The sequence below is a fragment of the Rutilus rutilus genome (assembly GCF_951802725.1).
Source record: "Rutilus rutilus genome assembly, chromosome: 11".
NCBI classification, from domain to species: domain Eukaryota; kingdom Metazoa; phylum Chordata; class Actinopteri; order Cypriniformes; family Leuciscidae; genus Rutilus; species Rutilus rutilus.
This window is the reverse complement of record NC_140216.1, coordinates 10,661,266-10,684,487: the sequence shown is the minus strand read 5'-3', so window position 1 is coordinate 10,684,487 and position 23,222 is coordinate 10,661,266. Positions and strand designations below refer to the sequence as shown.

General features: G+C 36.8%; 4 protein-coding genes across 6 annotated transcripts in view; 1 reads left to right on the top strand and 3 right to left on the bottom strand.

Moving 5' to 3' along the window:
* Positions 1–173: 173 nt before the first annotated feature.
* Positions 174–2,693, bottom strand: agr2 (anterior gradient 2). Its single transcript, XM_084423325.1, has 8 exons — positions 2,490–2,693; positions 2,207–2,333; positions 1,825–1,888; positions 1,430–1,482; positions 1,267–1,343; positions 912–975; positions 532–615; positions 174–432 (listed from the first exon to the last, which is right to left on the bottom strand). The coding sequence occupies exons 2-8, from the start codon at positions 2,322–2,324 to the stop codon at positions 383–385; spliced, it is 510 nt and encodes a 169-aa protein (XP_084279451.1). The 5' UTR covers positions 2,325–2,333; positions 2,490–2,693; the 3' UTR covers positions 174–382.
* Positions 2,694–5,666: 2,973 nt separating this feature from the next.
* ppp1r10 (protein phosphatase 1, regulatory subunit 10) lies at positions 5,667–18,106 on the bottom strand. The gene is made up of 19 exons (XM_084424015.1): positions 17,963–18,106; positions 17,469–17,778; positions 12,690–12,805; positions 12,492–12,578; positions 12,272–12,407; positions 12,125–12,176; positions 11,947–12,033; positions 11,680–11,811; positions 11,184–11,289; positions 10,932–11,035; positions 10,707–10,810; positions 10,448–10,607; positions 10,211–10,354; positions 9,594–9,840; positions 8,925–9,000; positions 8,587–8,805; positions 8,367–8,502; positions 7,368–7,736; positions 5,667–7,284 (listed from the first exon to the last, which is right to left on the bottom strand). Exons 3-19 carry the CDS (start codon positions 12,794–12,796, stop codon positions 7,160–7,162), a joined length of 2,391 nt encoding a protein of 796 aa, XP_084280141.1. The 5' UTR covers positions 12,797–12,805; positions 17,469–17,778; positions 17,963–18,106; the 3' UTR covers positions 5,667–7,159.
* mrps18b (mitochondrial ribosomal protein S18B) lies at positions 17,221–21,201 on the top strand. 2 transcript variants are annotated; one of them, XM_084424016.1, is made up of 8 exons: positions 17,221–17,427; positions 18,702–18,828; positions 18,971–19,136; positions 19,211–19,308; positions 19,401–19,469; positions 19,563–19,629; positions 19,723–19,782; positions 20,639–21,201. In XM_084424016.1, the coding sequence occupies exons 2-8, from the start codon at positions 18,748–18,750 to the stop codon at positions 20,842–20,844; spliced, it is 747 nt and encodes a 248-aa protein (XP_084280142.1). In that variant the 5' UTR covers positions 17,221–17,427; positions 18,702–18,747; the 3' UTR covers positions 20,845–21,201. The 2 variants fall into 2 exon arrangements, with proteins under 2 accessions (XP_084280142.1, XP_084280143.1); XM_084424017.1 differs by lacking the exon at positions 17,221–17,427 and having other exon boundaries at positions 18,698–18,828.
* Positions 21,198–23,222, bottom strand: part of abcf1 (ATP-binding cassette, sub-family F (GCN20), member 1) — a 15,864-nt gene continuing 13,839 nt past the window's right edge. For both annotated transcript variants that reach the window (XM_084424010.1, XM_084424009.1), the window contains 7 exons: positions 23,121–23,195; positions 22,963–23,033; positions 22,838–22,870; positions 22,583–22,751; positions 22,428–22,492; positions 22,261–22,333; positions 21,198–22,035 (listed from right to left, as the gene is read on the bottom strand). In XM_084424010.1, coding sequence (XP_084280136.1) covers positions 21,866–22,035; positions 22,261–22,333; positions 22,428–22,492; positions 22,583–22,751; positions 22,838–22,870; positions 22,963–23,033; positions 23,121–23,195 — 656 coding nt within the window. In that variant the 3' untranslated portion in view covers positions 21,198–21,865. The remainder of the gene's footprint in view (positions 22,036–22,260; positions 22,334–22,427; positions 22,493–22,582; positions 22,752–22,837; positions 22,871–22,962; positions 23,034–23,120; positions 23,196–23,222) is intronic.

The window sequence follows — 23,222 nt, the reverse complement described above, 5'->3', positions numbered from 1 at the left end:
CTAGTAACTAGGCAACAATATGACTCAGGAAAACACGCTTCCAGTGCCAGTTACTCAGACTCCTCCCACCAGGATACAAACCGGAGACTCCGTTAGCTGGAAAACCACATAGCCTCTGCTTTGAATAAACTGTGCAAACGTCGCTGCGTACACAAATTACTACGGGCACCAACTTTTTGTACAACTTCATTTATTGAAAAAAGCAAACATGGAAATGAAAGCCTGACGGTTAACCGTAACAGAATCTATTCAAAGAAAGTATTTCAAATTTGTACAGAGCTTTACAGTGCGGTTCATGCCGTCAGTGAACAAATGACAGAATAATAGTGGCCCTCAGGGAAGTAATATCCTCTCGGCGGACAAAAATACTAGATTTTTGTGTTCACAACTCTGTCTTCAAAAACTTCAGGGCTCTTTGCATGTTGCTTAACACTGTGGAAACAAAACCAAACAAGCGACCCTGTCAGTATGATGATGATGATGATGATGTGTAATAACTTATCTTGGCATTAAAATTGCTTTCAGACTTACAGAGTTTCATGTCAGCCGGCTCATAGGCGTACATGCGGTTGGAATAGCGGCCTGTGATGTCTGCACGAACGGTCATGGAGGGATCTGAAAAACAGGAGAGATTTGAATCATTTATGCAGACTTAATGTGTACACTGTTAAAATGACATGACCAATGAGTTATTACAAACTATATCTTTTTACATTACTTTAACTCACAAAAAAAGTTGAGGACTGCAACTTATTTTGATAAGTTCTAGCTAATGTTACAAGATTAAACTCATTTTTAAAGTCAGTTTAAAGTAATTTAAGTTGAAATGACTTAAATAGCCAAGTTGATTATACTTAAAAAAAAAAAAAACATTTATCATTTATCTGTCTGTCATAATTAAATCAACTCACCAACAAAGAGGATTCTGGGAACATACTGTCCATCAGGAGACAAGTGCTTATCTGTGGTCTCATACTGTAAAAAAACATGAATCCCAGTTCAATTTACAGACATTCACAATACACATAACAGACAGACCAGGACACTTTAATGCTGTTAATTTATTAACAATGAGCAATACATTTGTTACAGGATTTATTCATTTTTGTTAACTGTTGTTAATAAAAATACAACCGTCCCTTGTTAGTTCATGTTAGCTCAGGTCCATTAAATAGCATATTAACAGATACAACTTTTGATTTTAATAATGTGTTAGTAAATAAGCATTAATTAAGATTAATAATGCTTTAGACTGATTTTACTCACCACCAGATTCAACATCACGAATTCCTCATCGACCAACTTCTGGATGTCTTTATCCTCAGCAAAGGCCTTCTTTAGAGCTAATTAAATAATACAAACATGAAGAACAAACTAAGAATTTTAAACTACCAGTCAATGAAAATGTCAAAATAAAAGTCCAGCTTACCCTGGCTGTGTGGACAGTCCTCCAGGTGAAAGATGACCATGAGGGGCTTGTTCCTAATTAAACAGATAATACAAGTTGTACAACATATTAAAAAAGATCATATCAAATCAATTAAAAAAGGTAACACTTTAGTTCACAGTGTCCTTGTTACACATTACATGTACTTTCTACAGTAACAACAATTATGCATAATTACATGCAACTAACCCAAACCCATGTTTTAATTCATATTACTCAGTACTTAAATGTATAATTAGCCTACACAATTACACCTAAAATAAAGTGTAACCAAAAACAAAACAAAAATCATCAGCAGATCTTCTATACACACAAAATGACTGATTATTGAACACCATATATACTCTATAATTCTATATTATACAAGCTTTTCTCACTTGGATCGTGACCAAAACAGAGCTTCCTCGTACGTCTGTGCCCAAATCAGCTGATCACCCCATCCTGAAAAGAAAACAATACACAATATGAATCATAAAAAACAAAATCTACTTAGCCAATGTGGATGACTTCTACTACAGGCCATTCAAATCGATATTGCACAAAGCGAGGTCTGGGGTTGTATTTCACACAGTAAAGAACTAGAATATTTCTAAAAAGTAATCTCAATGAAAATGATCCTATACTACTTTCTGCGTTTACAGCTAATTATGTAGCTTCAGTTATGCTAGTATGACAGATAAAGACAGCACACGGTCCGCTTAGCCATTATTATGCAAAATTGCTGAAAAGAATGTGTCGAGATGTTTTCACGAAGCTGACCTCTGGAGAGAGTCTGAGGAATCCTCTTCTCCTTCTTCGGAGTGGTCTTCTCAGGCTTCCCCATGGCAGAGGACAAGGCCACCAGGACCAAGAGCACTGATAGTAATCCTTTAAGCATCTTCACGAGCTGAAAGAACAAAGCATTTCAATATATATAGCTGTTAGGAAATGACAAAGCATGATTATAACAACTGTCCCAGCAGTTGCGTGCTAGAAAGCGATCTCTAGCAAAGCCTTTTGGAAAATATACAAGCACAATGTCCCTTTAATGACAGTTCCTCACCTGTTCTCAGGTTCCCTGCTGCGTGTGTTCCGGCTCAGACTCCTGGTCCTCTGTTTCCACCCTCTCTCACCTGTTCGACACTTATACACCTGCTCTCCTGAGGCTCCACCCACCCCTCTCTTGCTCTGGAATGCCATTCTGCGCTTTGATGCTGGTCAGCCCCATTTTGCATGCCAACTTTCCATTAACTTTTTTATTTGGCTCTGGGCCAAGGACAGGTCGGCAGATATAAGTGTGATAAGCTTTCGAAGACTAGTATGATTGGGCTTCTTAGGATTGGCTGAGCTCTAATCCGTGACGTCAAAGGGGTACATTAATGGGGTTTCGTAATTTGAGGCATGACGTGGTGTTAGAATGAGAAACCAATGTTACACATTAATAATGGCCCATTTTGTCAAATACATTGAATCGACAAATTTGATTGACATTATAACTGGTGCATTATAATGAATCTGATATCTGTAATATAATAGGGTGTGGATTGAATAGTCTTTATGCAAAGTCTAGTTTGCCGGTGAAATCCTACCCCTCAAACATTTGCTTAATGAAGCGCTCAAAAGGAAGTTTCTTGAATTCTGACGTGTCCTTAAGACGGCTGATTATGAGGAAGACTTTTGGTGTAACTTTTTTTTCTTATTATTATTTTGAAATATTCCGTTTATTTGCATTCATTTTCAAAAATGTGCATTATTTATACATTTATTATTATTAATTTAATAATATTTTTCATTTCTTTTTTTCTTTCTTTTCTTTTATTGCGCTAAAATGACTTTTTTTTTGTCTTTAAAGGGATAGTTCACCCAAAAATCTAAATTTGCTGTTAATTTACTCTCCTTAAGGCCATCCAAGATGTAGGTTTTCTATAAAAAAAAATCTTCAATTGAACAGTAAAGACGATTTTTAGCTGAAACTGTAGCTGAAACTGTCAGGAGCCATGGGTATTATTCTTTTTTTTACTCTCAAAGTGACTATTGACTTGCATTATACAAATCACCAAGGTAAACAGTTTCAGCTCAAAATCTTCTTTACTGTTCAACTGAAGAATAAAGTCGCCTACACCTTGAATGGCCTGAGGGTGAGTAAATTAACAGCACATTTTCATTTTTGAGACTCACGATTCTATGTGAGAAAAGACATTTGGTGTAACTTTTTTTCTGTGTAACCTTATATGATTTTTAATATTGATTTATTATTTATATTAAATATTCATTATTTTATTTCATATTTCATTTCGTTTATTTAATTTGATTTATTTTATCAAATTATTTTATCTATTTATTTATCATTATTATTTTATTTATTTTATGAATTACATTACGTTACATTACAGTGAAGCCGTCACCACTGACATTTTGTTTGATCATTTGGAAATGATACTGATAACTGTATAACATGTCAGTTGCAGGCATTATTGTGTAACATCCTCTGCCGAGTTGCTCAAATGTCGAATGTTCAGATTTCCGGAGCAAGTCATAGCATCAGTGCCGGTGAGCTGGAGAAGTGAATGCTTAGCTAATTTCATCTTCTCTGAAAAATGACTCTCTCTGAAAATAATGTTGTAATTCAGGCCTGACAAAGTCCCTTTCCACTAGCAGCTCTGGGATAATGTGACCAGTGGAGGATCAATGGTGTCTTTGTGCAGAGTGGAATCAACTCAAGGCCTCTACGACAACCAACACCACTCAGACTGAATGAATCAAGTCTTTTTATGACTTCACTCTCTGTGTCCTTCAGGTGGACATTTCTCTGTCACTATATTTCTGCCATTGTGCTGAAAATGACAGGTTTGACTTACTCAGACAAACTAAAGATTCATCACAAACAAAAGGCGTGCAGGAGACTAAAGCAGAGGATGTGCTCTACACTTAAGACAAGATGTTAAACCTTCAGAAAATGTTTATTAATTATTCAAATATTATAATAATGAAATAACATAGAATATATAATATAACTTTAAATGATATAATTACATTATAATATGGTATTAAAAAAAAAAGATCAATATATATATTTTAATAATTTAATAAATAATACAAATAATCTGTAAGATTTTTTGAAAGAAGTCTCTTAAGCTCACCAAGGTTGCATTGAAATATTATTATAATTGTAAGTTTTCTATTTAAATATATTTTAAAATGTAATTTATTCCTGTGATGGTAAACTTGAATTTTCAGCATCATTACTTCATTGTTCAGTGTCGCATAATCCTTCAGAAATCATTCTAATATGCTGATTTCTTTGTTATTATCAATGTTAAAAAACAGTTGTGCTGCTTAATATTTTTTGTGGTAAGTGTAATAAAAAAAAAAAATCAGGATTATTTGATGAATAGAAAGTTCAAATGAACAGCATTTACTTGAAATATAAAAAAATTGTAGCATTCTTTACTGTCTTGACAATTTAAGGAATCCTTGTTGAAAAAAAACAAAAAAACAATTGAACGGTAGTGTGCATGTTCAAATTTATTTGCAAATATAGCATAATAATATTCTATTACCAAGATGTGACTTGTCTGAATACAGCTTAAAACATATTTGTTTGAGTTAGTTATATTCTCTGGCAATAAACATTAACTATGTATGTGTGTATATATATATAGGCTATATATTTATCGAAAGCATTCAAGTATCATGCTCACAAGACAAATGGATATATATATATATAAAAATTTTTTTTAACAATTTTCCTATACGTTCCAGAGGAAACACTAAATGTTTGTGAAAATGACACAGGATGAATGAATTGCTGAGGTGTCCTTAACTGTAACTTAGATGTCCTCCACTTTCCATGCAGGCAGAAATTCTATGAACCTCAAGTCAATATTTGTCCTTGAGGGCTGGGTGCACAGGCCACTCCTTGTCACACACACTACAGCAGCCATCTGCACCCGATTCCGCCCTGAGAACACGGATCTGTCAGGCAGGAAGGCAAACGCACTGTTAGGACTGGATTGGCATAAGTGGGGGAGGAGAAATTCAGTGCAATTGTCTAGAATTCTAACGTAACCCTGTTTGAGATGCACAAACAATGAAGCGTTTAGAGGTTAAAAGAGCAAACCGGAACTGAGTGAGAGTGGTGATTATATATGCATACGATCTAATGCGAGTCGGGAGACTGAACATAAAAAGTTAATTTCAGAAAGAACTGCACATTCTGGTGATTTTTTTTTTTTTTTTTAACGTTTATTAATTTACATGTAGAAAAAATCGTACATTTCTGAATGTGCCTTTTATTGTTTATGCGGCGCTCTGACACATAGACATCTTTCAAATAATAATAGAAAAAAAATAATAATCATCAGACTTGTATCAAAATAAAATCATGGAAAAATAAGTGAATCAAACCAAAACAAAAGAAAAAGAAAAATCGAGTCCCACAAGAGACAATGGCCACTGTTTTCACAGAAAACACCTGAATACGTTTGGCCTTGATAGTGGTTTGTAGCCCAGGTTTAGGCTCAGCTGAACACTGATAGAGCTGGACAGACCCGCACGAGTCCGAGCTGGACTGAGGGTCTGACAGCATGAGAACATCAACGCACACAGCAAATCAAATGAGAGCATCAACATCAAGTAGGAAATAATCACAACTAATTCTCCTGATTGTCACACTACAAAGAACAACTGGTTGATATTTCTTTAGCAGGCTAGGATCACTTTTCCATCACAAGGTATCAATTCAAGTATGCAAAGGGACTTCGAAAACGTTGTATTTTGTGCCCAGGCGCAAAAGGTAATTGTTCTTAATGGTATTAACCCCTCAATATTTCCAATTCGGGCATACAGTGAACATGATGCCAATTCATAAATACAATTCAGTGCTACAATATATAGACGAGTATCGGTCGGGTGTTTTTTGGAACTGAAAACCATTGAAAAAAGCAGGACCAGGTGTGAAAATGACTTGAGGCTCTTTTCATGCCAGCTGACTGAAAATCAGCCCGTTTTAAAGCATGTACACATTTCATAGAAGGATAGTTTCTCCCTCTTCTATAGAAATCTGGAAATAAAACATCAAACAACACGCCATCTTCTGGCGGCTTCCGACAGACTGAATTCAACCAGAAGAATCTTAAAATAAAATTTCTGTGCTCTTATAACTTCTGAAAGTGTCAATTTCGTTATGCAAATCCTAGTTGCACTAATATCTGATGTGCAAATTATAATTTGGGAAAATTGCACATTCAGTATTCTTGGGGTTTTGGGCACCAGAAGAAGCTGAGGTAACCACTGGGTGAAGACGATTCCTAAGTGGTTACAGAGCAATGTAGTACAATCTTTTAGCAGTCAGGTCAGTGATACACAGAATCACAATAAAAAATATACATATGAATCACCATCTCCATAAATGAGTATTTACATGTAGGCCCCAAAGTCAAGTAATGGGTTTAGTCACTGTCTGACTCTTCATAGAGGATCTCAGGTCTTCTCCCCAGCTTTCCAGATCAGGGAAAGTGGTGTAGAATCGAGAAGAAACTGTTTTTGTTCAGATCCCGATGAAGCAACTGTACAGGCGGAGGAAGCAGATGGGATTGTGCTGTCACAGACGCAAACATCCCCCTCCGCATCATACCGTTTCTGTGAGTCAGGTTCAGTCCCTGTACACGAGGCTCATTTTGAGTCCTGCTGCCCACTAGTGGCAAGTTCAAGGAATTGCAGCTTTTCAGTGTGTTAGTGTCCGTGCTGGGGAGGAAGAGGTGGTCCATTCACGCCGGGGTGGTAAAACGCACAATTATTTTCATACCGACAGTTTCCTTTCATCATGAAATGGCGACACACTGGCCTCTTTGACATGTCTGAAATGAAAGAAACAGTTTGACGTTACTTACAAGCTCATTTAAAATTTTGGAAAATGAATGCTTTCGGTGTTCAAACTTACCGCCCATGCTGTTATGTCCTCCACGTGGTCCTCCCCGTCCCCCTCGTCCTCTGAATCCCGGATCTCCTCCTCTCCCTCGTCCCCGGTGGAAGTGACCTCCTCGGTGTGGGCCTCCTCTCATGGAGTCATCGCCCCAGTAATTGCCGTTGTCCGCCCCGCGGCCCTGTGGACCGGGTGGGGGACCCATCATGCGCGGGCCACCAGGGTTGAAGGGTGGTGGGCCATGGCCGTGTGGAGGAGGTGGTGGAGGATGGTTGAAATGTGGTCCAGGGGGCTTGTTGGGAGGGAAACCACCATTCATGGGCATCTGCATGTTGTTCATGTTGTTCATGTTCATGCCGGGGCCATGACCAAGCAGACCGGTGTTCACTACGAATTGAGAGAAACAGAACATTAAGCATGTTGTTTAACCATCATGCACGGTAGTGTTGTTATGGTTAACAAAAACTTTTGAAGGTTTTTGTTAATTGAAATAAAGCAGTATGAAAATGAAAGTATAAAATAAAAAAATATTAATATAAAAAATAAATAAAAAAACCCGAATGAAATACAAACGTTGCCTTGGCAACTAATAGGAATAAAATAAGTTGAAGTACTAAAATAACAATAACTGAAACTGAAATAAAAACAGATTTAAACAAAAACGAATAAATTTTTTACAAGGACATGCATTAAAAAAAGCCAAACTAAAACAAAGGTTTATGTCAATCGAAATAAATCAGAATTTTTTAAAAATAAATAAATAAAGATACATAGACTGAAGCTCAAATAAAAATAAATAAAACTAAAACTGATATAAAAATATAACTTTAAAAAATGTTTTAAATAAACAAAAAATAAACAAAAAAATAATTACAAGCACATAACAAAATTACTAAAACAAACCAAATTTAAATTAAAACTGAAAAAATAAAAATAAAAGCCAATTCAAAATATCATTTAATATATAAATAAACTAAAACAAAACTGTCACATAGCTTAAAGAGAGCAAACACGTACTTGGTGGAGCATTGGGAGGCGGGTTCTGATTCTGGTTCTGGTTCTGTTGCAGAGAGCCCAAAAGCTGCTTGATCTTGTCAGAGAAATCAGGCTGTTTGATCAGGTCCTCTGGAGATTGGTTAGATCCCTGAGCACCCTGAAAACAAGCAGAGAAGCTTAAAAAACAAAGCCTTTGCACAATCTCATGGTAAATAAAATGTAGATGTGTATTTTGTCTTACCATTATAGATGAGAGCAGTTCCTGGACATTAACAGAGGGGTTATTATTGGCTGGTGGGGCACTGCCTTGCGCCTGAGGGCTGCGGCCGCTGTTGCCCAGGCTGCCCATGAGGTTGGCTAGAACAGGAGGAAGCTTGGAGCTTTCATTAGGGCCAGAAGAGCCACCAGAGAGAGCACTGTCAACGGGCTCCATGTAATTTTCCTCCATCATACTGCTGTCCTACAACACCACAGAATGAGAAAGAGGTCAAATCCCATACCACAGCTGATACGTCTAAAATAAATAAAGAAAAAAAAGTAGAAGAGGAAAGCATGTAAAAAGGTCATTGGCTGTCTTACCTCATCCAATGGGATGAGACGAGGCGGCATGGGCTCATACGGCTCAGGGTCTGGTTCATGAGGACTGTCTGGAACACTGCAGAGAGAGGAATATCCATTTAAAGTTCAACAATTATCATGTTTTTAAAGACAACTAAATCATCAATGAATTCCCTATTTACTTCATAAACGTGGACGATTCCTTTGTGCCAGGATTTTTATTGTTAACTAAAACTATTAAACACATTTTTGTTAAATTAAAATAAAGCTGAAATAAAATAAAAATAAAAATATTAAATGAAAAACCTAAAATTAATATTAAAACAATGAATAGAAATGTTGCTTTAGAGACTAACTGAAATAAGTTTGAGTTGAAGGCAGCACTAACTGGAAATAAAAACTAAAACTCAAACTAACTAAATAAATTAAACCTAAATAGTAATATTAAAAAAAGAACAAACTAATAAAAATGACAATAGCATTTCATTTCTGAATATTAAATGAAACCGAAAATATTTTTAACAATTTTTAACAATCCAAAAAATTCCAGATGGATTCCCAGCCAACATTATGTGGGTCTATATGCGCCACATTATGTGCATTAAATGTTCACATCATGAAACAACATTCGCAACACAATCACTAAACATGACACACTACAAGAGAAAAGGCATCAAAGTGTTGTCTTACCTCTCCTTGCTGAGGAAGATCTCCTGCAGAATGCCCATCTCTCGGTCTCTCTGAATCATCTTCTCTTTGCTGCTGGCACCTGCAGTGACCAGGCAGCCTATAAGGGTCAAGGGTCGCGGTGGAGTCCAGGGCACCCTCTCCTCCATGGTGTCGTGAGAAATACGACGAGCCATTTCAAACGTATGCCTGTCCATCATCAGCTCCCGTTTAGCAGCCTCACCGAAGTCCTTAATTTTATTGACGTTCACTGAGGTAGAGGGATAAAGAGTGATGATTAGCACAACTGTTTTCAACATTGATAATAAGAAATGTTTCTTGTGCACCAAATCAGTATATTAGAATGATTTCTTAAGGATCATGTGACACTGAAGACTGGAGTAATGATGCTGAAAATTCAGCTTTGCCATCACAGGAATTAATTAGATTTTAAATATATTCAAACAGAAAACTGCTAAATTATACTGTAATAATATTTCACAATATTACTGTTTTACAGTACTTTCTAAATCTAATAAATACAGCCTTGATGAGCATAGGAGACTCAAAGAAAGAAAAAAAAAAACTTACAAACCACAAACTTATGAACAATAGTGTAAGTGCAGAAAGTGTTGTTTTACCTCTCTCAGTCTCATCCAGGTCAAAGTAGAAGTACTCTTTGAGATGATCCTCTTCCGCCCACCGAACGCTTTTCTTTTTCTTTCCTTTCTTAGTCAGAGTCTCCTCCTCGCCGCGAGGTTCAGACAGAGCATTGGGTTTCTCACCTGAAAACATGAAATAAAGCATTTTAAACTCAGCACATAAATTCATACAGCTCTCAGTGAAGCTGTGGCCAATTTAAACGCAACAGGACTCACCCGTGTCCATGGCTTCAGGATCCTCGGTGGGCACAGGTGTGCCGGGCTGCTCCAGCTCTTGGGTTTCATGAGGAGGGGTCTGAGATGAAGGAGTCTCAGGGGAAGACGGTTTGGCCTGTGAGCCAGAGTATGGCTGTGGCCTGCCGTCAAATGGACAGGGCTGTGGAGCACAAGAGAAAAAAAAAACAGTTAGTGGATTTGTGCTTTTGGAGGAAATTTTTTAAGCATAAACAAATGAGGGTAGTCTGATGTACCACACCTTATTAGTGGTAGGGGAAACGGCTTTTGGTTTCTTTTTCTTGATCTTGATGCCAGGCACTGGAGCGGAGTTGAGGGCATCCAAAAATCCAGTGGCCTCCATCGCTAAAAGGAAAAGAGATGGATATTTAGCACTAGTCAGAGGGGAAACTCTACTCTCTCCACCTAATTCAAAGATTATCATAATCATATTACTTGAGTTGAAGTGCTGAATGGGCATACTCACGCTGCGCGGGTATAAGTTTGACTTTGATCTCTTTGGTAGAGTTGGGGGTGGTGTTAAGCGGCTTGTACTTCTTCTCCACTGGTGGTGCGTCATTCGGCGATGTGCTGAAGGAAGAAAGTCAGAGTTTAATGATTCATTTCAAATCCTCCAAAGTAAAACCGCATTCATATTCATTCAAATCATGAATCAAATGAGAATGGATTACATGTGACTGCTCATTATTGGCAAAAAAGAAAGGAAGTGTTTGTTTACCTTGGTCTTTTAAGCATAGCTGGCTTGATGTTGTATTTGTCTCCAAGTTGTGGTGCACTGGGGGCCTTCTTTACAGGAACTGGAGCTAGGCTCTCAACCTCCAAACCTGCAGATACCACGTATTCAGTCAATTCAGACAGATCACTTTTCAAATGTGTTAATGAGACACAAGAACCTTTAAAGACAGGTGTAAATGTTACTGATACAAAAAAATACATTTATAATCCATCAATTAATAATTTAGTTTTTTTAGGCAGCTAAAACAAAGCATAAAGTTTAAATATTAGACTTAAAAAACAAACTTTTTCTGCAACATTTTAAATATCTGTTTAAATACTAAAATTAAAACTGAAAAGTTGAATAAGTTAAATAGAACTATATATAACTAATAAAAATGACAAAAGAAAAAGAAATGACTAAATCGAAAATTTAAATTGAAAACTATTTAAAAAAAAACCTGAATAGATACTAAAATAGATAAATAAAAGTGACTAACCTGTAGAGCGGATCTTTGCGTGACTTGGAGCATAAGCTTTTGGTTTGTCTTTCTTCTTCTCCTCATCTGCAACCTTTTCTTTGGGCTTCACCTCTGGACGCACTTTTCCATCCTCCTTTTTTCGTTTCTTGTCTGATGGAAAACAGAGTTGGGTTATGCGCCAACAATGGAAACCCCACTTGGCTATAATTCACGTTAAAAGTGCAGCAAGACTTCTTTAACAGAAAACAGAGATACATAGAAGACAATGTAAATGAGAAGCCCTACCATTGGGAGACACTCCACTGGCGACGCTCTGAGAGCGGATAATAGCCATCCAGCCTTCCACCAGCACTGACGCCAGCTTCCTCAGTTCTGAGAGAAAGAGAAGTGACAGTTGAAACCTGAGCTGTGGAACACTGTAAGCAAATTGTCTGGCATTGATTTATGCAACATGTGCACTTACCTTCTGTCTCACCACTCTTGCTCAGATGTTTCACCAGCTTGGCTGTGTTGTTCTAGCAGGAGAGAGAAACAAACATGCAGAGAACAGGTGTTATAAGACAGCGGGGGCATGTGTGTGAGTTTTCTGGGCTGTGGTGCGGTGAAGTACCTGTTTGAGGTGGTCCACAGTCAGAGGGAGTTTCTGCAAGGTGAGCAGTATGAGCTGCAGCAGGGGGGTGTTGGTGGTGGTCTTTGAGTAAGTGAGCCAAGAGTTCAACAACTTGTAGCCTCCAACTCGAATGAATCTGAGTGGAAGAGAAAGAGTTAAGCACAACCTTGAAAACAAAAGTGTTTCAACAAACAGTGTTTTTAATGGGTATTACTCTTACCGATTAAGTACGTCATGTGATTTTGTCTGGAGTAAGATGTTCAGATACATGCACCTGCTGACCATTTTATGCGAGGCCTTCATGAGACTGTTTAAAAAAGGTTGGAAAGAGGGAAAGAAGTTATAGAAAAACTATTGTATAATTGAATGAATGGCGTTTAAAGAAGTCCAGAAAATGAAAATGGTATAAGCATCTCACCTGAAGACTTTAGCGACTCCCTCAAGACTACGTAGCTCTCCATCCTTCCCCAGCAGAGCTTCCACTCCTTTCAGCACCTCTCTGGGGTCCACCGGGCCCACGGCCATAACTGCTTACTGACAGAGGGAGAGAAAACAGGGGTTATTCATGTGCTTATGCCACTGGGGAGAATCTGGGATATGGCATAAAATCGTCCCATCAATACTGAAAGAATTAGATGGCGCTTAAGGAGAGCTCACTGGAACAGCACAAGGACAATGCTGAATCTTTCACAAGTTATTCCCATTAATGTTTACCCAGACAGGCGACTATGGATCTGAAGCAACTTGGAAACAACAAGCTCTGAAGATACTGAGTAATATGCCAACAAAAATGGAGTAGAGAAAGTTCCAGATTTTCTTATATATATATATTCCACTGAATCAGATATGGCCATCTTATCAGCAGTTTTCCAATTCACATCAGATATGATTTGAAAACACAAGGGCATTCATAACCACGGAGAAAGCAGTGTCCGTTCTGTTCAACAGCAGTAGGAACAAAGTCATGTATTCATTAATAAACACACTACATTAAACAACAGCTGTCGCTCAAATTTATGTTTCATCACTAGGAAAACTATGTAATTACATAAAAAGTTGTCTTTGATTACTAGATCATAAAAACTGTTGTAATGTCAAGAAATTAAATATTACAGTGCAGCCGACTACAAAGTTCCCTTTCTAATGAACAATATGTTTAATATATGACGTCTATTGGGCTGTCAATCTTAACTAGACTTTCTGCCACTAGAAAAGGGGCTGTTATAGCTTAACAGACGATTGCAGACTGAATTATACAACATTCATGTTACCAGTCTTTCTAGTATAATCCAATAAGTGTGTCACTTTTATTAATTATACTAGAAAATGGATGAGTGGTTACGGGAGCGTTGTATAATTCAGTTCATATCTGAAATGATGAAAGATGAACGTAAAAGTAAAATGTAACATTACATGTGTTATGTCAATGTCATAAACCCACCTGTTTTTTTTTTTTTTACATACACTGTACATTACACAAAGTAAACATCACAGGTACAAAGGACTTAGTTATGGAACAGATTATAATGGCTGTGATCAGTAATGTGCATTCAAATTATTATATCATTTGAATACTAATAATAATTATACACAAGTAGAGATAGGAGGGGGAAAAAGACAATTAAAAAATATATTTGAGAATGCACTTACAGTTGAACATTGTTTTTACAATTTTTTTTATTAATAATTAAGTAATTTGTATAATGATAACCCTTGTAATCCTCAAAGTTCAATTAATAGTGTTTCTAAAACCATTTATCAAAAATTCTTCAAGACACACTAGGGAAGTAACAGTAGAAGTGTGCAAATGATTGACAGGATTTTCTTGTTTAACAGAAAAGCACTGTCCCACTGACAGCTGTGAACCAACAGGGACTCTGGCATTAATACACTCTCTGTCTTCCACGTTTGACACTGCTGCGATCCATCTGTCTATTCCAACTTAACATCTATAGATACATAGGTAAAACAAGATCATGTTTGTAAATAGGAACATTAAATTAACCAAAACCTTTACATTATGTATATACATATACACATGTAAATAAAAATAAAAAGAACAATTTTATAAAAACACATATCCACTATTCTCATTGCTATGGGCCTGATGGACATAAAATGTGTAGGACTCACTTTATATCAAGTGTCTTTAAGTGTACTAACATTTAAATTAATCACTTGATACAATGCACTTACTGTGTACATACAGGTTTTACATTCTACTTGTATTTAAAAAATACTTACATATCTACAATAAATGTCTGTAACTTTTGACTCTAGCCCTTAAACCTGTACCCCTACACGTCTCCCTTTCCATGTCAGGAAAAGTGTGTTACAATACAAAATGAACACATTAAGTACATTGTACCAATGTTTTTTTTTTTAAATGTTTTTTTTACCTTAGATAAAGTGGGACCACTTTGTAACTTTGTGTAACTAATTTTAAAGAGTAAGCTTTAAATATTTTACAAAGACATACTGCAGGTTTTGGAAACTCAGTATATTAACTGGACCTTTTTATTTATGTTTTAAGTATAGACCTACAGAATTCCAGAAACAAGATACAATTTTGTGCCTTAGTGGCCTCCTGAGACTATTTCCTCATTATATATTTTTTTCTGTATTTCATGACAAAAAAAAAAAGAAAAAAAGAAAAAAGTCATACCCCACAAAAAAGCTGGAAATTTTGTTTCTCCATATTCTCCATCCTATATATATATATATATATATATATATATATATATATATATATATATATATATGCCAAAAAAGCAATCTATATAAAAAAAACATCAGGAAATAAATACATAACTAAGGAAATAGACTCTGGAAGACTTTGTTTCAACCTTGTGAATCAGTGTCCAATTGCAAGAAACTCCTCGAGTATAATTATGTTTAGAAATTATAATTGTAAGAGTATGATCAACAAGGGTTAACTTGAAACTGAGCACAATGCTTTCAAAGTGTTATGTCGCCACCATGTGGTTATTTCTAAATATACAGAACATATACAAAAACGGTGTATGCCACGAAGCAATATAAGAAATGCAAGTATCAAATGTGATCAAGATATAACAAAATAAAGAAACACGTACAATTTATGCAATAAAAATTGTACATTTTTAGAAAAAATAGATGAACATATGTCAGTACTAATAATATCTGAGGTAGTCAAGTCAATTACAAAGAACGTTTGAGGGAGGGAAGTGTTTCTGGTGGAGAGAGAGAGAGAGAGAGAGAGAGAGAGAGAGAGAGAGAGAGAGAGAGAGAGAGAGAGAGAGAGAGAGATCACGTCATTTGCCCTGCCCACGCGGAGCAACAGCGAGTATTTCTCTCTTCAGTTCCTCTCACCACAGCACACTTGACTGGACACCGACGAGACTACCAACTAACTACAGCAGAAATTGAACAACGCGGCGAGTTAAACATGAATATATACACTGAATGTATTTTTTTTTTTTTGTTACGACTGTTAAGCATGCAAATGTTTAGCAACGTTTTAATTTATGTTCTACATAATTTCAAAGACAGTGAAAATGTCTACTAATGGCTGAATCGAAAAACTTAGAATTTACTCACTTTTGATCGTGTGAGAAATCAGGTTTTGTCTTACCCGTAACACTGTTGTTGAAGAACTTTTTATAGTCACAACCGAACTCCTTAAACACGGAACAATACACACAATTCCTGGAAACGTCAGTTGTCATAAACAAGAAAAAGTCAACAAGATTGTACATTTACTGTAAAGAAAATATTAACATTGTATCGGTCAAGTTTTTTTTTTTTTGATGAAATGTAGATGTGAAAAAACTAGTCTAACTTTTACAAATAAATCTGAAACTGATTATATTCCACACTTTCCTGTATAATAACCTTCCTACAGCACAAGTTCAACCCCATGCTACCTACTTTCAACAGTTTATCTAGTGCAACAAACTGACATCTTTAAGCAAATTGCTTAAAGGTTTTGTGTTTTAACTCGTCAAAACAGAGCATCCAGTGTTGGTCTGACTAAAGGCCAGTTATATGAATTTATGCATCTACTCAATAGTGGCCACAGGGGGATTTGATTTGCCATCTGTCGAAGTCTCACTCTCTCATATAACAGCTCGCCCTGAGCTGACAACGGCTCCTCTGATTGGCTGGAGAAGGAGCTAAGCCACGCCCACTATGTTTAACCACTTGTCTTCGTGTTCGCTAGATAGAACGGGTGCCCGGTCGCCATCTTTGAATTCCAACAAGTTTTTTAAAAATACAACGGCTAACGTTATATTCCCCACGCCTGCCATTTGTCTTCCTCGTTTACAAAGTGCTACTATATTTACCCCGCTAGCGACTCACTGATGTTAAGACGATACCTCGAGCTGTATATGGGGATGATGGCAACGCGAGACAGCCGTTCCGAACTACAGTATTTCCCGTAGATCCAGTCAGAAAAACAAAGCCACCATTGCCTCGAGTGATCCGAGCAAAGGACAACCCGTCCGCCATTTTAAAGCAAAATCAACAAGACAAATAATACCCTATCTACGCACTCGTAAAACACAAAAAAGGCAATCTTTATAGTCAGACTGCTATGCATTTTATAAATTTATCATTGCCTGGGGAGGTTTATTTAATCAAACTGTATCCAGCTCCGCCAACTAATAACACCTAACGACATTATGAACAAAATGTTGCATTTCAGTCTGGGTTTTTTTTTCTTTCCATTCGGCTAAATCCACAGGCGCCACTTGGCAATCTTTATGTGCAGATTGCGTTGATTGTTCCAGTGAGCTCTCCTTTGAAAAGAATGCAGTTTATAAAAAAAAAAGCCCCAATTGAATGCAGTCACTTCCTGGCTCTGCCTATGGCAATCTTTATGTACAGATTGCTTATGATCAGCGATGGCTAGCTTATTATTCGATGATTTATCGTTACTTTAATTATCATTAGGATTACTCCGTCTCACACACAAAGAGAAGCAGGGCGTTGAAGCCGCTGCTTTGGCTTTGCAATGTGAGCTCATACGCTATAGCTAGCTGTCTCGCTTTATCTCAGCATGCTATCTGCCTCTAGAAACTGTGGCGCATTTAGGTCGCCACATTCGAGATCTTTCTATAAGTTTTCTCTCTATTGATATCTGGAATCATTTTCAACAAAGACAATTGGTTAACGTACGTAATTTCGATTCAAATTGGTTTGAAAGAACACTTACTATTAATACCTCTCCTCTGCGTCTCGGGTTGCTATTAATATATTGTGCTTAACAGCAACAATTTTCAGCTTTTTAACAGTTTAAGATAACGTAAACTGTCATGACTTTAGCATTATTGGCTGAAAAATGGCATAATGGGCGGGATTGTGGTGGCTGAAATTGAGCTTTTCCTTCTTGAACAATCTGGAGCAAAAAAGCAGTAAGCGAATGTCCGTTACTCGAGTAGAAAAAATTGAGTTTTTTGGGGTTTGATCTTCGTACACAGTTGAAAAATCCTCGACGCCAGATCTTCACTGAGACAGACTCAGACCTGAAACGAAACAACAGCACAAAGAGACATTAGAGAAAAGCGAGTGTTTGGCGGCGGAAATCCAGATAACGGTCAAAAAGTAGTTTTTGCTGCTAAAACTGAGGTAGCCGGACTTTGGGACAAAAAAAAAAATCGTCTTTAAATCGCAAAAAGAGGGAGAGACGTCCTCCGATATGACACTTACCTCAGACAAATCCAGGAATGCTCTAGAAGGGTGGGACTCAGTATATATAGTTCTGACGTTTTTTTGCGTCATCCCGGTGTCGTGAGCGCGCTTTCGGGCGTTTATTTCAACACAAAATGGAGTCGACGATCACGCGGTCCTCTCGCGCGCACACGCTCGAAACGACCTTTTGTGTTCAAGGACGAGCCCATCCCCCACTCCGTTTTCCGGTTGTTGTTTACGGGCTTTCTGTGCAAGGATAATAATTAATTTGTTGGCATTTGGATTTGTACACGAATATAAGCATATTCCTTTATACATTCAAAAACTAGATATTGTAATTTGGATTAAACGTTTATGTAAATTACTGTAACACTATTATGTTCAAAGTCTGGGTTAAAATGAGAAACATACAAAGGATGGAAAAATAAAAAATAGGGTTAGACCAAATTGTAAAAGTTTTGATCAGTCTTTTTTGACAGATGTTTGATTATGCAATGCTTAACTCCTTTCAATAAATCTATGATGGACATGTACAAATGTATATTTTCAACAATAAAACATAACATACATTATAACGTAGACAATATTATAAAACATTCATTAATTTATATAACCACCAATAAGATGGAGAAACGGATTAACAAGAGGGGTTGTTTTAGTTCTGTAAGAAGTATTTGGCAAAGTAAAATGTATGAATTTATTATCTCTTTAAAACGAGAAAAAGTGAGAACAACAAAGTTGTGCACTTCCGTCACAGTACACTTTGACCTCTCAACAACTTCCTTGTTTGCTGCAAAGACAAAATGGCAGCCTCCTTGCAACGCATTGGAATAGTTATCTGCCGCTCGTTTCCTGTTATTTTACAACGAAATCTTCAAAGACAGGTTGGTTGAATAAAATCATTTTAATAAATTTTGTTTATGTAAGAATATTAAGCCTGTTGTGGTTGCAGTTCAGTGAAGGCATGCGAACAGCTCAAAATGACGATACAGACATGAAGGACAATTTACGCGTTTTGTATTGCAGATAATTCGTGATTGGAAAATAACTTCAACTGCTGCTCCAGTGCTGCGTGTGAATTTTTGTACATCATCATCATCATCATCATCATCATCTGCTGATAGCACCGATTCAGCTGAGACACTAATGTCTAGATATGCAGATAGACCATGGGAATACTTAGAAAGTGAAGGTAAATATGATCATTAGATGAATGAAAAACAGTAATTGTGGTCAAACGGTGGCTTATAATAGCTCTCTATTTAGAATACATTGAACGCTATGGATCAAAGCCTGTGTGGTCCAACTACAGGAGGAACCATAAGGGGGGCGTCCCACCTCAAAAGACAAGAAAGACATGTATTGTAAGTACACACTTGTTTCGGTTTCTTATTCATATTCTTTTCTCAGTCCATAAACTTTGAATTAATGAAAGTGCTTTTGAATTGCCATATAGAGAGGAGATAAGATATGTGCGAACGCTTGTCCCATCTGTCGTGATCCAAATGTCATTGTCCATTACAAGGTTTGTTTTTCGATTCTTTATTTCATTTGAACTGTGTTAATACTACACTTTAAAGTTATTTGCTTTAATATACAGTATTTTTTCCCCCTGCAGAATGTGAACCTGTTGCAGCAGTTCATTAGTCCTCAAACTGGAATGGTGTATGATCCCACTCGAACCGGTAACAAATTTCTCAAAAGGTTCAATTGTCATATTTCTAATATGGTCCTTATCTGGTCACCACTTTTCTCTTCATCTTTAATTGTTTCCTCAGGTGTGTGCATGAAACAACAGAAACTACTTAACAAGGCCGTTGATACTGCTAGAGATCATGGTAAATTTACGTTTTAAAGGGATAGTTCACCTAAAAAGAAAAATGCTGTCATTAATTACACCGCCCTCTTGTCGTTCCAAATCTGTGAGTCTTTCATTCATCTCTAGAACACAAATTAAGATCTTTTTAATGAAATCTGAGAGCTTTTGGTCCCTCCATTGACAGTCTACGCAACTACCAGTTTGACGCTTTAATAAAGAGATCGTAAAACTAATCCATATGAATTAAGTGGTTTAAAGTCTACATTTTCTAAAGAGACTCGGTTGCTTTATGATGAACAGATTGAATTTAGGCTTTTATTGTCATATAAACATTGAGCAGTGAACATAAACAGAAGCTCAACCGTACTTGCTTGACGCGGAAGCTCAGATGTGCTGCATAACACATGAGAATGAACCTCATTGGTTCTCGCACGTCAAGCGAACATGCTTGAGTTTTCTTTTACCATATCTGTTGATGAATGTTTATGTGAATAAAAGCCTAAATTCAATCTGTTCATCATATAAAGCAATTGAGTCTCTTCAGAAAATTTTGACTTAACCGCTCAATTCATATTAGTTTTACAATCTCTTTATGAACTTTTTGAAGCGTCACAGTGCTAGTTGCGTAGCTGCCAATGGAGGAACAGAAAGTTCTCAGATTTCATCAAAAAGATCTTCGTTTGTGTTCCGGAGATGAACGAAAGTCTTATGGGTTTGGAACGACATGAGGGTGAGTAATTAATGACAGAATTTTTATTTTTGGATGAACTTTCCCTTTAAGTACCAATTTGCACACAGATAATCCATTAATAAAAGAAGCTAGAAGGAGCTGATGCATAAGAGCTTTATGTGATTAGAATTTTTTTCCCTTTAAGGTTTACTTCCTGTCCAGTTACCTCATGTGGACTACTCTAAAGAGGACTACTCAAACACCCATGGTGCTGTTGCACCAACCCCTGCTCCATTTTCTCAGAGCTCTGGAGAAATGTGGTACTCATGGTATGGTAGTATAAAAGCAGACGAGCGAGAACTGGCAAGAGTGAAGCGAATCTACAAAGAATACCTGAAACCGAATGTTTGAATCTTGTTGTAATAAGACCTTAGCCAGGGTAGACGGCATACTGAACTATGGCATACTGACTAGACTTGTCTTTACAATGAATAAAGGTCCAAGATCAAACATTTTCAAAATTGTTATGTGGAATTTTTGTCGTCTGCTAAACAATTGGCACCCTCACAGACTTTGTTTTCATTCTTGTCAAAAACTAAATGGGGTGCTACCTTGACAAAGGTCTACAGAAAGAGTAACTGAATTTAAACGTTTCCATAACAGTACTTAAAATGAGCAACAAGAAAATGTACATTTCCCATTTGTTACATTCTGTCCAACTGAGCATAAAATACATTTAACTTGTTAAAATAAAAGCTCTACAACACACTTGACTTTGTTGCAAAAAATCATTTATTTGCTTTTCCATGAAATTTGGATGTACACTATATATTCAAATCAAGTTAATCAATAGTCGTGTTAATATCATCATTCAAGACAGATGAACTACAGTATCATCATTGCTTGAACTCACATATATGTATATATATGGTAAACTCTTTGGGGCTGGTTTAGTATGAGACCATGATGATTTAATGATCTAAACCAAAGTGCTCATTCTACAAAGGCAGTTTAACACTAAATATATGCATCAGCAGTCAGACACATCAAACTGCACACTTCTAGTCCCCTCTGTTCACATGTGATGGGACATATGTTTTATAGCATTGCATCAGAGATAAACAGCTGGTAATGATATGGCCTGAATGCAAGATTAATACAAGAATGTCAGACATCATGACTAAAGAACAAGCGCTGTGTGTATAAATTGTATGTAAAAATACTGATTCGGATTCAGTCTTACATCCTACACCAACACTGTGACTCTAGGGTTTGTATATATCACCCAACAGAGTTTGCATGCAGGTGCTGAGTTTGAATGATCAGTCAATTTGACAACAAACTTTTTGGTTCTATTAGAATTTGCAACTTAGATGCAACAAAAAAGCCCTTCAGTAATGTAGTCTGACAATCTTGTTATTAATACCAGCCGTTATTCATTTTTAGGCTTGTTGACCAGGGTTTCTCCAAGGGCCTCCAGAACTTCTCTCTTGTAGTCTTCAAAGTCTCCATCAATTTGGTTGATTGACTGGTCCTCCACTACCCACATATGGCACTGGGTCTCTGTGATCAGCCTGGCATCATGGCTCACAATTATCACAGCTAAAAAAAAAAAAAAAAAATTCATTAGATGTTCAAATTTTACCCCCTGGTTTCTACCTTAATCACTGTAATACAGGTAAAATCTTGCAGGTACAAGGTATATTAATATCAATGAATCGGTATACATGCACACAAGATTATTAACCAAAAAAAAAGGCATATGAGATCAATAATATTAGACTCAGCGTTGTGCTATTTTGGAAACCAATACAGAAGGAAACATACCCCCTTTGTATTCATTGACGGCTTCTGACAATGCATCAATCGACTCAATGTCCAAGTTATTTGTGGGCTCATCCTGTACATTTGCATGGAGAGGTTGAGAAAGAATGTTAAACAATTCATTTTAGAAAAATCTTGAATAAGACATTTAAAACAACATAACTCCTTACCAAGATGAGGACGTCAGGTTGCCGACAAGAAAGTTCAGCAAATACCACTCTTGCTTTCTGACCACCTAAAAAAAAAAAGAGAAAAAAAAAGAAATTGTCTACTAAGGACAAATGAGTTTGAAAATCATACATGAATGCATTTCTATAGTGCTTACCAGACAGTTTGGAGATCTGGATGGTGTGTGCATGGCTCTCTAACCCAAAGCGACCCAGGCACTTCCTGGCATCCTGGTACTGGAGATTGAAATTCCTCTGGAGATATTCTGTGGGAGACTCCTCCATGTTCAACTGATCAGCATACTGCTGGTTGAAGAACCCCACTTTCTACAGGCACAGACAGAAGAATTAACCAATTACCCAAAAGTCAAGAAAAGGAAATTAATAAGAATGATTTTAAACATTTGGCCTACCAATCGATGATTCTTCCTCATCTCTCCTTTAGTCTGAAATAAAAAAAAGAACTTAATTAGTGCCATTAAGGCTTTTTTTTTTTTTTACAAATACGAAATATTTCATAAATATAACTGGTACTTACAGGATTTAATTTTCCGGTCAAAAGCAGGAGGAGTGTACTTTTACCAACTCCATTTGGCCCAACAATACATACTGAAACAGAAAAATTATCTCTTGTGAGCATATTTTCCACCATCATTAACCTGCCAGTCATAACGTCTGTAGACATATGCGACTTACTTCTGGACTCCATGTCAATTCCAAAGTCCACATTCTTGAACAGAGGCTTCTGGCCTTCATAACCAAAGTCAACACCTGTGAGTGAATGAGAGGAAACAACAA